Genomic DNA, 13,415 nt, shown 5'->3' with positions numbered 1-13,415 from the left:
AGACAGGGTTTGTCTGTATAGCCCTGGCTGTCCTGGAACTCACTCTGTAGACCAGGCTGGCCTTGCCTGCCTCTACATCTACAATTCTTAATATTTTTCTTATCACTGCATTTATCCAAGGAGACGGAACTATCAGAGAACCAAACAACAAGACAGCAAAGGGCTGAGAGGAAAAAAAAATATAAAACATATGAAGGATGAAACAAAACCAGCTGGCTGGGGAAATGAAGCGAGCAGAGTCCACAGGAACTCGGAGGGGCAATAAAAATGTGAAAACGGGAGCTTTCGGGTGTTGTCAGAGGGCATAGTCTGTGAGATAAGGTGGTCAGATATCCTGGAGGCGAGTGATCAGGCCAAAGGCACAGGGTCAAGCCCAGAGGTGTCCCCTGTGTCCCAACAGCTGCTGGTCACTCTGCAGGTGGTCTTCCTGCTACCATCAAAGTGAGAGCAGCCCAGTCTTAGTCAGCTTTCTCAATGATTGTAGTTGCCAATGTAGCAGTCTCTTTTACCTCTCTCACTGCGACTTGTTGTTGTTGTTGTTGTTGTTGTTGTTTTGAGTAGTTAGTTTAAGACTGCATTTGATTCCAGGAATGTAATGAATCTGCTAGAGGTGTCACCTGTGCTGAGGCTGAAGAAGACGGGGTTGTCCTCAGTCTGATGTCAAGACACTCTTCTGTGGCCACACATTCCTTCTGCCAAATTTGCAGAAAAGAAATGGTTGGAAGATGCCAACAGCTTAGATACCAGGCCAACAGGAAGCCTGGGATGTGGCTCCATCCATCTCAAAAATCCACAAGCAAGAAGGGGCCTCATCTAGCGTGTTTGCTGACTAAACAGGTCTGACTTCAGCTTTCTGAGTCTCTTTACTCATCCATGGAAGAGCGATGACGTGAGGCAGTGGGGGATGGAACCAGACGAGGCCTATAAAGAACTTGGATCAACCCCTGGCTCACACGAGGTGTTCAACACCACAAACATGGCTGGACTCAACTGTGGTCCCAACTGAGGTGGGAGGATGATAAGGTTAAGGTTAGCCTACTCTACATGGCTGCACTATCTTGGAAAGAGAAAGACAGAACAAAAGAAAGAAAACTAAGTGAAAAAGTGATACCCAATAAGTCTTAGGTTTTTGGGGGGCACAGAATGAGAGAAGACTCCATTGACCCCCAGGACCCTTGCCTTAGTAAGGACAGAATGGCCAGCTCAGGCATGATGCCCTGAGATCAAGCTTCACTGGGGGTGTGGCTTTCAAGATGAAGGTTGACAGCACAATTGTTCAAAGCATGAAGAGACTGTTCAGAATGTGCTTTTCGTTCACTGAGTGCCTTTATCTCAAGTCCCTGACACACGACCGGTTTCATGGAAGTAATCTCATTTGACCCCCACAACAGTCCCTGAAAGGCCAATGTTAAGCCATTTTCAAGTTAAGAAACCAAGTCTCAGAACAAGGGAGTTGCCTACATTTTCCATCCAGGAAGTAATTGGAGCCCACAAACCCACAGACCAAAGCCTATAGTCTCTAGAACACTTTACCACCTCTGGAGGATGGTCTACGAGGCTGTAGAACTGAGGGTGATGCGTGACTGGGGATTTTATATGCTTGATTCCATCCGATCTTTGCAGCTGTACATCATTATTGTAATCTCTATTGCCCAGATCAGGAAATCAAGACTTGGAAAGTAAATGACTTGTAATGTAAATCTGCCTGACAGTCTACATCTGTATCATTACACTTCCTTCCTTGGGATGAGAGAAGGTGATAGCAGGACATCAGGCTGGAAGACCAGCTAAGAGACGGAGTGGAGGAACCAAAGGACCAGGAAGTGAAGGATTACAAGCCTCGGAAGGCATGTTAGCCCGAGCAGGGGTGCAGCTCCCTGGATATGCAGGGTAAGCCTAAGATTAATTCACTAGGATATTTGAATGTGATATTCTGATCAAAGTTATGTGAAAAAAGCTGGGGGACCTCAGAAGTGGAAGCAGGACAGAGAGAGAGAGAGAGAGAGAGAGAGAGAGAGAGAGAGAAACAGAGAGGCAGAGAGAGACAGAGAGAGAGAGAGAGCACGAGAGGGAAGGAAGGAGGGAGGGAGGGAGAGAGGAAGAGACAGAGACAGAGAGAGAGCACAAGAGGGAAGGAAGGAGGGAGGGAGGGAGAGGGAGAGAGGGAGAAGGAGAGAAACACAGAGGCAGAGAGAGATGCAAATGCTATGGGAAAAAAGCAGATGTCACAAGCTTGTCCCTCACTCAGGAGGGATACAACAGTCCTGAGACTATAAAAACAGCAGAGGAAGAGACGGGGCTGCAGGTCATGAAGGATGCAGGTGGAGATCTTCCTTCCCTCCCCAGCTTCTTCCCGCATCCATCAGCACACGTCCACACAGTGCACACACTTACTTCATTTGGTACAAGTTATTGGTGCCTCTATGGTCAATGTCATGGCAGAAAGCAGCAGCGAGCATGGCAAAAGCTTCAAGATCTGTATAGTATTTCTTTAGTCTTCCGGTCTAGAAAGATGAATGAACACATTTATAGAGGTCCACACATCTTGGTCTACTCCAGGTGTAGCCCAGTGTGCATGCAAGGAAGGATGGTCACTACGTTTCTACCAAAGATTAGGTTTTTATTTAGTGAGTCTTGTGGCATCCCAGGCAGTTTCAAAACCTAGCAGGTATCTGGATTTTCCTTTAAAGTGGGAAGCATGTGAATTTCTGATTGATAATCTAGCCAAGTGCCCAGGAAGACCTACATCTCTATCATCCACTGCAGAAGGATTGGAGTCTGTGGAATCGTGACACAGCAGGACATATCCATTTCTTGTTATTTCTCAAGAGGAGACTATTCAGAGTTGCAGAGGCTTGCAATGGCTTTCAGCATCAGTACCTACCATTAACAAAGTGAACATGGTCTGCCCCACATTGAATCCGTGCCGCCAGTTGTGGTAGGTGACAGGGCGGTACCCTTTCCGAACTGTGCACATCCACCTTGTAAGAACCTGTTACCCAAAGGCAACAACACCATTCAGACTTTAGAACGGGACTCTAAAGGGTAGGTGGCCTGGGGCATGCTTATCTAAGATGGTATGCTGGTGCTGTTGACAGAGTTTAAGCCGGTGTATTCACAAAGTTAATGATAGTTTGAAATCCTAACTTGAGCTAATCTTTGGAACCACAGAAAACATCACTGAAGCCCAGCAACAGAGTCAGCTCTTCGAGGGAAATGACACCTGACCTCTACGGGTACTTTGAATTTCTCCACCACGTTTATCTCCAAAAACAGCCGCAGCCCACATTTAACCAACTCGTGCTCAGTAATAGGGAAGTCGCTGAAACGGAACTCGTACAGGTCTGCTGCTCTTGGGTCCGGCAAATCCTCCTTCTGTTGGAAGGACACATTATTGACACATTATTTCACAATACATTCAGCCTATAGCCCATCTTGCTGTACAACCATCATCAACGGTAAAGGGTTGATAGGTGGGGCTGTGGAGGTGGCTCAGCAGCTCGAGGTATTTGCCCCCAGGCCTGATGACTTGAGTTCAGTCCCTGGAACTCACATGGTAAGGAGAGAACTGGTCCCATGAGTTATTCTCTGACCTCCACATGTGCACTATGACACATGATCCATACCTATATTACACACACACACACACACACACACACACACACACACAAAGTAATCAATCAAAAAATCAATTAAAAAGAGATACAATGATAAAAGAAACCCACAAACAAGTCCCTGAGTCACACAGCCAAGTTCTGCCTCTCTGTGCTTTCTCTCCCACAATGTCATGGGCCCCTCTTTCTCCCTCCCCGGTCCCCTTCTCTGTCTCTACTCCCCTCCTTGCTAATACCAGCTCAGTGTATACCAGCACCCAATAACCAGTAAAACCTCAATTTAGAGCCACGTTTTAAATTTTCTAAGTGGGGTTGACTCCAATCTAATCCCAGGGGCTCTTTCCTTTCTTCAGTGGAAATGTTTGGTTTTAAACCCACCTCCGAGGGCTTAGGACTATGTGGGGGCGGGGAGGTAAATGGGACACATAGTCATGACTGTGACCTGGGAGACCCCCCCCCAAAAATTGCATCTTTTTCAATAAGGAGTTTAGTTTAGTGAAATGCTTTTTAAAACTTGGGCCAAGGAAGGCCAGGCGCTCCGGGTTATTAGAGAACGCAGCCGCATGCTCTCAGTGCTATGGGAGAAGCAATGATTGGGAACACGCTCCCATCAATCAAGTGAGGGAGATGCTGAAGAGGCATCTCCGAGGCTGAGCTTCTAGAAGGAGGAAGAGAAGGAACAGAAGGGGGGATGGAGGGAAAAGGAGATAGGACTCGTCAGGGCAGGAGACAAGTCATAAAGAAAATAGTGATGAGGAGGGGATCCAGGAGGTCACTGGGAGTATCGGGAGGGAGCAGAGTACAAGGAGCCAGCCCAGGCGCCGGAAACCAGTTTTACTTAAAGCAAGCATATGCCATTTGGTGTTTAAATGTATGTAAACGGATCTCAGGGGATTCTTCAGCTCGTGGAGGGAAGTGACCTGCTTTTCTGTACGTTTGTTTCTCTTTGGCACAGTTTGAGGGCACAGTGTGCACCTGGCGAACAGTCACTGAGATGAATTCCCCTGTAGGTCTGAGGTAGAGCACTCAGCTGCTGCCGACTCGTCCTTCTTGGCGCTTTCTCTTCCATCAATGGTCGCTGGCCTGAGAAAGGCTAAGCTCTGTCACCCGGGCAGGTATGCCCTATGGGATAGCCATGCTGCAACCCAAAGCTACTAAGACAATAGACATAGCCACAGTCTGCCGAGATCCTGGGTGGACTGAACCATATTGAACAATGATGGAGAAAAGCAGAAAATCAAAAGGGCAGTGTACTGGCTGGTTTTGTGTGTCCACAAGTTGGAGTTATCCCAAACAAAGGAGCCTCCCTTGAGGAAATGCCTCTATGAGACCCAACCTGTAAGGCATTTTCTCAATTAGTGATCAAGGGGGAGGGGCCCCTTGTGGGTGGTGCCACCCCTGGGCTGGTGGTCCTGGGTTCTATAAGAAACTAAGCTGAGCAAGCCAGGGGAAGCAAGCCAGTAAGGAACATCCCTCCATGGCCTCTGCGTCAGCTCCTGCTTCCTGACCTACTTGAGTTCTAGTCCTGACTTCCTCTGGTGATGAACAGCAATGTGGAAGTGTAAGCTGAATAAACCATTTCCTCTCTAACTTGCTTCTTGGTCATGATGTTTTGTACAGGAATAGAAACCCTGACTAAGACAGCCAGTCTACAGAAGAACTCTTCCTTTTCAGCCTTGAATAATGTTGAAGAAGAAGAAACTCAACATTTGCTTGAGAAAAAAAAAAGAGAGTATGTGTTCAAATAGGTTTTATTAAAAGGACAGCAGGATCAGAAAGAAACACTTACCAATATGGCCAGCAGTTGTCTCTCTTCACACTCTTCAATTACCTCTACATTTAACTTCTCTTTAAATTTCTAAAACGGGAAAGCAATAGAGGTGTGGAATTCCTACCAAGATTTCTGTCTGATGGCTCTACTGCTAAAACCAATTGAGCTATATCTAAAATAGGCTATGCATCAGTTACAAATAAAGACATTCTACACAGGAAAAGACTGATAGCAAATGATTAGGAAGAATTGTTTCAAAGAAATAACCTAAAACAACTGAGTTCTCTCCTTCTCCAAAATACAGCAGTAGCTATCTTAAAACCAAGCTATGGGCTATAGATAGACAAGAAAGGAAAAAGGGTTGTTTTGTTGTTGTTGTTGTTGTTGTTTGGTTGGTTGGTTTTTTGTTGTTTTTGATTGCCAATAGCAGTTTCACATGATTCCTGCCCATGTTCTCACTTTTATCATCTCAAATACTCTAGTTAAATATCTTTTTAATTCTTAATGACGCCAGTAAACCCAAACCAGACACTCCGCACCAGACTCCATCTATATACATTCTAAAGACTAGGAAAAAGAGCGACAACAAAAAGTGACTGTGGGTGGTTTCCTTTTCCTTTTGTGGAAATCACCTGACTTGGCTTAGTCAGTGAGAATTTTAGAGACTGTCATGTGAAAAAAGACTTTAAAATCACCAGGTTGCTGCTGGTCTACAAAAGATAAAAGGCCACAGGGCAAACTAGACTCACATGGTCACCCAGGCCAATGAGAGCCTGCTCAACCCACAGCTAGTAAGGGGGAGATAGATGCTTATTGATGAAGGCCACTAAGATCAAACAGAGGTTGTTACACAGCATGGGAGGACAATGGTTGACTGATACATTGCTCTTCTTCACAATATTCTTTTCCTCACTGATATATGTGAATCCAGATACATTGTTTCTGCTCCTACACACGCAGAAGCTGTTTTTCACAAAGTGTTAATGTAGCACTGTGGTCTGGAATTCCAGGAAGAAGAGCTCACCAGCAGGCAGGGTTTCTTTCTCCCAGACCTCTCCTGTGCCTCCATCTCTTTAGCGCAACAAGCCTCTGCTGATTAGTCTGGCTTCCCAGTCACTAGGTGATTTGCAGAAGCTGATGGTACATGCCACCTACTGATCACAGGAATGGATTCCCCACTCACCAAAATGGAGTTGATTTCATCGGGGGTGGCTTTTGTGAGGTTCATAATCATTTCCTGAGCAATGTCCTTTCTGCTTTCCAGTTTGTTCACTCGCTCATAGGTATCGGTGTTTAAAAGAGACCATCCAAGAAACTGGGTTAAAGTCTGAAGTGTAAGAACAGTGACTCAGACCCTCTAATGTTAAATAAAAATTGCTTTGTGGACAAGAACCCACATAATTTCCTATACTGGTCTCCCACCACCACAGTCCCAGTTCTTTTCTTTAAAAAAAAATATTATTGCTTGAAAAATCATGTGTGCATATAATCTCTTTAATTAAATTCACCTCTGCTTTCTTCTTTCTAGTCCTTCACTATTCACTATCACTCCTATTTCCCGATTTCATGTCCTCTGTGTTCAAACCCATGGGATCCACTCAGGGCTGACTGTATGTGCATGGGTGTGAACCAGCTACTGGAGTGTGAATAGCTTCTCAGAGGTTCTTTCTTGAGGAAAACTGACCCTTCTCCAGCAGCCACAAATTAACAATGGCTAGGGGTGGGACTTCATGAGCCCTCCCTGACTCACACTGCCAACCCAGCTCTTTGTATTAACGTAAGAAAAAATAAAACCTGCATTTATTGCCCAGATGGTAAAATGAACTAAGCTTTGCTTTTCAAAGTGCCAAGCCTCAAGAACATTCTACTGCAGAAAAGGAATTACAAACAGAATAAAATAAAGTAGGAGCTAAAAATTAGACAGAAGTTTGAGGCTGAGAATGAGAGAGATTATAATAAGAAAAGAAGGAGTAAACAAGACTTTTCAGTGTTTTTTTATCGGATTGGAAAGAATTTGGGCAGAAGTCAAACTTTATACTTGTACAGATAATGTTGATTATGTAGCAATCCAGAAACAGAAATGACACAGTAACAATGCCCTGATTACAACTATGAGACTCTCAAGTCTTAAGTGTTCTTCACAGGATCACTGCAGGCTCAGGAGTAGCTGTGCAGCTGCCATCATTTCCTGAGATGCTCAGCTACATCTGCAGCTCTTTCCCACGCTTACCTCAGTGATGTGTTCATCATGCTCATCAAAGGGCTTCCCATCCTTCCGGTTGTAAAACGTAGCTACACCCACGATGTCTTCTTTTTTGTTGACAATAGGCAGGGACAAGACATTTTTAATGACCCAGCCAGTCTCATCTACTGGTCCTTTCTATACACAGTAAGGGAAATTGTTACTTTAATATTTTCACTTTTTATTTTTGAAACAAGTACAGACTTACAAGTCCTTTCAAAAGAAATGTACAAGGCTGGAGAGATGGCTCAGTGGTTAAGAGCACTGACTGCTCTTCCAGAGGTCCTGAGTTCAATTCCCAGCTCACAACCATCTGTAACAGGATCCAATGCCTTCTTCTGGTGTGTCTGAAGGCAACTACAGTATACTCATATACATAAAATAAATAAATGAATCTTTAAAAAAAGGAAGAAATGTACAGAGGAGTCCATAGACCCTTTATTCAGTTCCTACCAATGGAAACATTTCATGCAACTTCAGTACGGTACCAAAACCAGGGAATAGACAATATACAACCCATAGACCTTATTCAGGTCTCACTAGATGTATATGTGCTTATGTGTATGTTTATGTCATGGAAACTTTCAACTACTATTAGAATCAACCGAACTACCCCACCAGCATGAGATACCCTTCCTGAGCTACCCCACCAGCACGAGACACCCTTCCTGAGCTACCCCACCAGCACAAGACACCCTTCCCCTATACCTACAACCACCCCTACTGACCCACTGCTTGGCTTAGTAAATTTTGGGATCAGAAGATGGTTAGGACAAGTTTCTAAGCCGTCCATTCAAACGTACCAGAACACACAGCTGTGTTCTGACACTCTAACATCCCCTTTGACTCCCAGCTCTGGGGATGGAAAGAGCTTCTTATCCTTACGTTGTCTCTTTGTTGCCTCTTTGTTCACTATTACCATCTTGCAATGCCAATGTAGTTAATTTCTTACATTGGGAACTCTCTGTTAGAGTACTTAGTATAATCTTTGTCTAATCTGTCAAGATAATCTTTTGGTTTATGTTAGGTTGTGATTAGTAAAACTTGTGAGACTTGCTGACAAGCCAAGAACCAAGCCAGTTGCTAATGTTGTAAGAGTCAATCACAGGCCCTATGTCAAGATGTTCCCACATTAATGGGAAAGATGCACACAAATTCCTTCAGAAGTGTTTCTCAAAGTGTGGCCAAAGGCAACAGATTCTTTTTTAAAAATGTTTTATTTTTATATATACTTAAATTTTTAAATTATGTTTATATATATCGGGTGGCGAGTAGGTGGGTATGCATATGTGTATGTGTATGCGTGTGGGTTTCTGTGTGTAAGTGCACACACAGACACCAGAAGGGGGCACCAGATTCACTGAAGTTACAGGTAGCTGGAAACTGCCCAACATAGGTTCTGGGAACCCAATTCCAATCCTCTGGAAGAGAAGAACAAACTCCACCACTGAGCTGTCGCTCTAGCCTCCACAACAGATTCTTTTTAAGCATATGTTTTCTCAGAGATGCATCTGGATAAATCCATCTCTCGGCAATTCTAATGCCCTCTTTAATAAGAGATCACACTGTGTATTTATAAGTATGTGGCTAAGGCAAATGGACCCAAATACTCAGAACCTCCCAGTGATGGCTTTTCAAACATTTCATGGTTTATTTAGCCCTCCACAGATATTTAAGTTGAGTCTCGGCTCACCATGAAGCCTTCTCTGATTGTACTAGTCTCCAGGACACTCTTGGGAGGTGGGCTTTGGGGAGAAAGCTAGGGATGGCTGTTAGACAGACAGGGTCTTACCCAGACTATGGAGAAAGGATGGACACAGCATGAGTAAAGCCACCTCAGCCCAGCTCTGGAACGATCTGAGGGGTGCTGGGTTTTCCTAGGCCATCAGAGGAGCCTGGTTGCCTCCTGGGATGGGCATGCCATACACACTCACTTCCTGGGAGGCAGGCAGGGCCTTGGAGCAAATGTGACTTCAGAGCACAGTAGCCCTGTTCTGATAAGCATGCTTTCATGGGTACCACACTGAAGTATGCTGGGGTTCTAGGAGATCACTATAGACTGGAGATTCATCCCATTTCAGGGACTCCTGAAGCTGCAGTGAGGGCCCCCCGCCCTCTTCACAGTGTGGCTCCAGGCTTCCTCAAGCCCCAGTGGGCACCTGCTTATGCTGGATGAACTCCATCTTCACTCTCTGCTTCCACAGCAGCTTCTCCAGCCATTCCCTGTTCACCTTTCTAATCAGTGCAGTCTACCCTGGCACACAATTGCTATAGATTTAGGGGCCACTGCTCAGTGCAACATAATCACAAGCAGGCTCTAGTTGCAGGAGCAGAGGTACAAGGAACAACAGGACCATATGGTGTTTGTGTGTTTCCACATCAATAAGCAAAGGGATGGGCAGGCAAAGCCGGGGGAAGCCTCCATTTATCCGAACAGCTGTGTCTGGGGTTTCCCAAGGCAGGGTTTAGCTGCTACTGGGGAGGGATCCCCCACACCCTGAGGAAGCTATCTCTTTCATTTAAGCATTGATGGGATCCTGTGTTTCTAAACAGCACAAAGAAAGACAGACATTAGTGGTGCCCCCTCTGGAGGGCAGGCTCTACTCCTGACCCAGATCAGGGATTTAATGTTTATGAAATGCAGGACATGGAGTACCAGCATGCCGAGTGGAGAGGCTGCAGCGTGCTGGTTACAGCAACTTCATCCAGTTCTCAAAAGGACCAGGAAGCAGAAATGATGGGCAGATGTGGAGAATTAGGTGAAGCTATAAAGAAGAGGGACTCCAAAGTCCTATCGTTGTTATAATCTCTTTTCTGTTACTGTAATAGATTAGCACGGACTGGGTGATTGGTTAAGAAAAAAAGGTGAATTTAAATTTCTTACAGTTTGAGAGACTGGGAGGTGAAAGAGTGTGGCTCCATAGTCTCAGAAAGGCTGCTCCCTGCCTCATAACATGGCAGAGAGTATCACTGGACAAGAGGGACTGGAGATGCCAGCTTGAGTCTCTCTTCCTTTTCTCATGGAGCTAGCGATGTCCTGTGCCTCTGGCTCCTCCCTCATCTGTTCTGATGTGTATCAATATAGCCATCAAGAAACTATATGTACAAAACTTGGAGGTTTAGCTTTCAACACATGAACCCTAAGCGGTCACACTCAAGCCACAGCTGTGGACAGTGGGCAGCAGTGGGTTAGTCAAGCAGTGAGTACAGAGGGGCTGGCTGGGGCCTCTCCCCTCCAGCAAGTGGGCTTCTGGATGATGATGAAAAGGAGATCAAATCCAGGGACCTGCTAAGAATTCTTTACAGTTTTAGACCACAGTTACAATATACTGTGGGAAGGGCTGCTGAGAAAGACGCCACAGGGCTGGATTGGGGTCATACAATGTTTCCATACAAACAAGGGTTCTAGAGCACCAGCCATGCACCAGGCTCAGCATGTATGTCATCCCCAGAGAAGCAAGAGTGGGAGAAAATGGAAGTATGGCAGTGTTCATGCATGTGTTCACACACACACACACTCAGACACACACACATATACACATACACACACACATACAGATACACATACAAACACAGATACACACAGACACACACTTAGACACAAGCACATACACACACACATATACAGACACACACACATATACACAGACACACAGACACGCAGACACAGGTACACAGACACACAGACACATACAGAGACACATGCAAGTGCAGATACACAGACACATACAGATACACATTCACACACAGTTACACATAGGCACAGACACGCGCGCGCGCACACACACACACACACACACACACACACACACATAACTCCTGCCTTTCTCTTATCATTTTTCTCTCAGGTCCCTTCTTTGATGGTCATTGGCCAAGCTAGAGTTTTGGAACTTGGGCCCCACGCGTGGCTGCTGACTACACCTAAGGTGCGCATAAGCTAGGCACTATGGATAAGGAGGAAGAGCAAGCACCCGCCCTGCGCCCAGTCCTGAAGGACGAGGCAGGGCCATGGCCACCTTTACCTGAAATGTGAAGTACTCATCTGCAGGGGCGTTCAGCATGTTACAGATCTGTGAAGCAAGAGACAGAGTCACTCTGAAACATGGTGAGATTAGGAGCATGTAAGCCCACGGAGGAGGGTGAGAGAGGGCATGTTGGGAGTGAGTTTCCCACACAGCTCTTGGCTGCTCGGTAAACACATTAAGACATGCTCCCCACATTAGACCATATTTGCTAACAGCTCACTAAAGTTACCTCCTCTTCTGCTGTACCATTGACTGACATTTCCTGCTCTCTTTGCTCCTCCCCACTCTCCCGCTTCCAAGTGATGTCCTTCGGCTTCCAAACAACACCTCAGCCCAAGCAAAAGAGAAAGATTGCCCTGCTGAGGCAGGTTTGAGCATGGGGGCTGATCTTGCTTTATTCTTTAACAAAGTAAGGTTGCTCGGGTGGGGTGGGGAGGGTAAGGAGAAAAGGTTGGGCAATGTTTCACTTGCTCCAAAGTAAGGATCCCTTGTAAAATACTGCGCTTACTGCCAGAATTCGGAGCCTTTTAAGTTTCTCTGAATTGTCTGTACCTGAGTTGCAGGCAAAAGTGGGTCTTAATAGAAGAGTCTATTTTCCCTTCTACCAGAGTTCCACTTAAAATAATAGCATTTCAAGCTTGGGTGGTAATGGTTGAGTCACCGGCTCCTTTGAAAATGAGGACATTGAAGTCCATAAAGGTTTAGGGCTCTGTTCAGATTCACTGGGGGAAACTTGAATTGTAATTTGAAACTCCAAGGAGGAGTGTTAGGATGGGTTGCTGGGATGGGCTCTTCTGGCTAAGGACTGGGGGAAATCCTGGTGCAAATACTCCTACCACGGACAGCACTGCTGGTGCAAATACTTTTATCAACATTTACCCACTCACAAAATTCTGGAAAAAAAAAAAAAACAACAAACCCTGACAGTTTGTGTTGAGGCCAAAGGGTATCTTACCCAGCCCTCCAAGCTCTGGGAGCCAGGGAGCCTGCCGACTAAGAGTGAACAAAGCATATCTACTTTTTCCACTAGCCTTACAAAGAAAACGTGGAACTCGTCTGAAGCTTTTGTTTATTTATGTATGTATATTTACTTTTGTTTTGTTTTGGTTTTTGCTTGTTTGCTTGCTTGATTCTTTCTCTCTTTGAGGCTGGATCTCCCTACGTAGCTTCGCATGGCGTAGCATTAGCAATCTTTTTGCTCAGCAGCCTCCTCACTGCTGGGATTATAGAATCTTGAGGCTTCCATGAGTGTTCATGGTTTAAGAACCTGAGGACTCTGTGGTGCTATCCTTAATTTCATGATTTAACCTGAATGTGTGGCAGTATTTCTTGGACTGTGGATCTCCCAAATCAATTCTCTTTTTTTCCCCCTAGCTTTTCTGTCATGGACATGTGTTTTCCAGCCTTTACTTTGAGGTCTCACAGAAAACATTCATGATCATATTAAGATCATTGAGCATTTGAAATGGAATTGAACCTACTGTAGGTCACAGCCACTGACTTTTAATATTCCTGGCTTTAAGGCAGATGTCTGAAAAGTGTATGGCTTCTGAATAAAAGGTGGAGAAATGGATAAATCTTTCTCAAGTTAACTGAATATTTTGATACAATTTCAGTGTCCTGATTAACCCACATTTCCCTCCCTAAATCCCCTTTTCCTTTCTCCTATGCCAAGAAAATGGCCATCTAGCCTTGCCTCGTTTATTCTTGGGTCAACGATTGTATTTATCTTGTAACTAGTAAGGGTTTCACACACAGTTATT

At 45.2% G+C, this 13,415-nt stretch overlaps 1 protein-coding gene across 1 annotated transcript in view; it reads right to left on the bottom strand.

The window, feature by feature from the left end:
• The window catches only part of Pde6c (phosphodiesterase 6C), a 65,992-nt gene that overhangs the window by 18,640 nt on the left and 33,937 nt on the right, over nucleotides 1–13,415 (bottom strand). Inside the window, exons 9-15 of the mRNA XM_031390212.1 lie at nucleotides 11,650–11,697; nucleotides 7,616–7,765; nucleotides 6,569–6,712; nucleotides 5,404–5,472; nucleotides 3,229–3,375; nucleotides 2,885–2,992; nucleotides 2,395–2,504 (exon numbers count right to left, since the gene is read on the bottom strand). Coding sequence (XP_031246072.1) covers nucleotides 2,395–2,504; nucleotides 2,885–2,992; nucleotides 3,229–3,375; nucleotides 5,404–5,472; nucleotides 6,569–6,712; nucleotides 7,616–7,765; nucleotides 11,650–11,697 — 776 coding nt within the window. The remainder of the gene's footprint in view (nucleotides 1–2,394; nucleotides 2,505–2,884; nucleotides 2,993–3,228; nucleotides 3,376–5,403; nucleotides 5,473–6,568; nucleotides 6,713–7,615; nucleotides 7,766–11,649; nucleotides 11,698–13,415) is intronic.

The sequence above is a fragment of the Mastomys coucha genome, unplaced genomic scaffold (genome assembly GCF_008632895.1).
Source record: "Mastomys coucha isolate ucsf_1 unplaced genomic scaffold, UCSF_Mcou_1 pScaffold21, whole genome shotgun sequence".
Lineage (NCBI taxonomy): Eukaryota > Metazoa > Chordata > Mammalia > Rodentia > Muridae > Mastomys > Mastomys coucha.
Note: the sequence above shows the minus strand (reverse complement) of the source record. Positions and strands in the feature narration are given on the sequence as shown.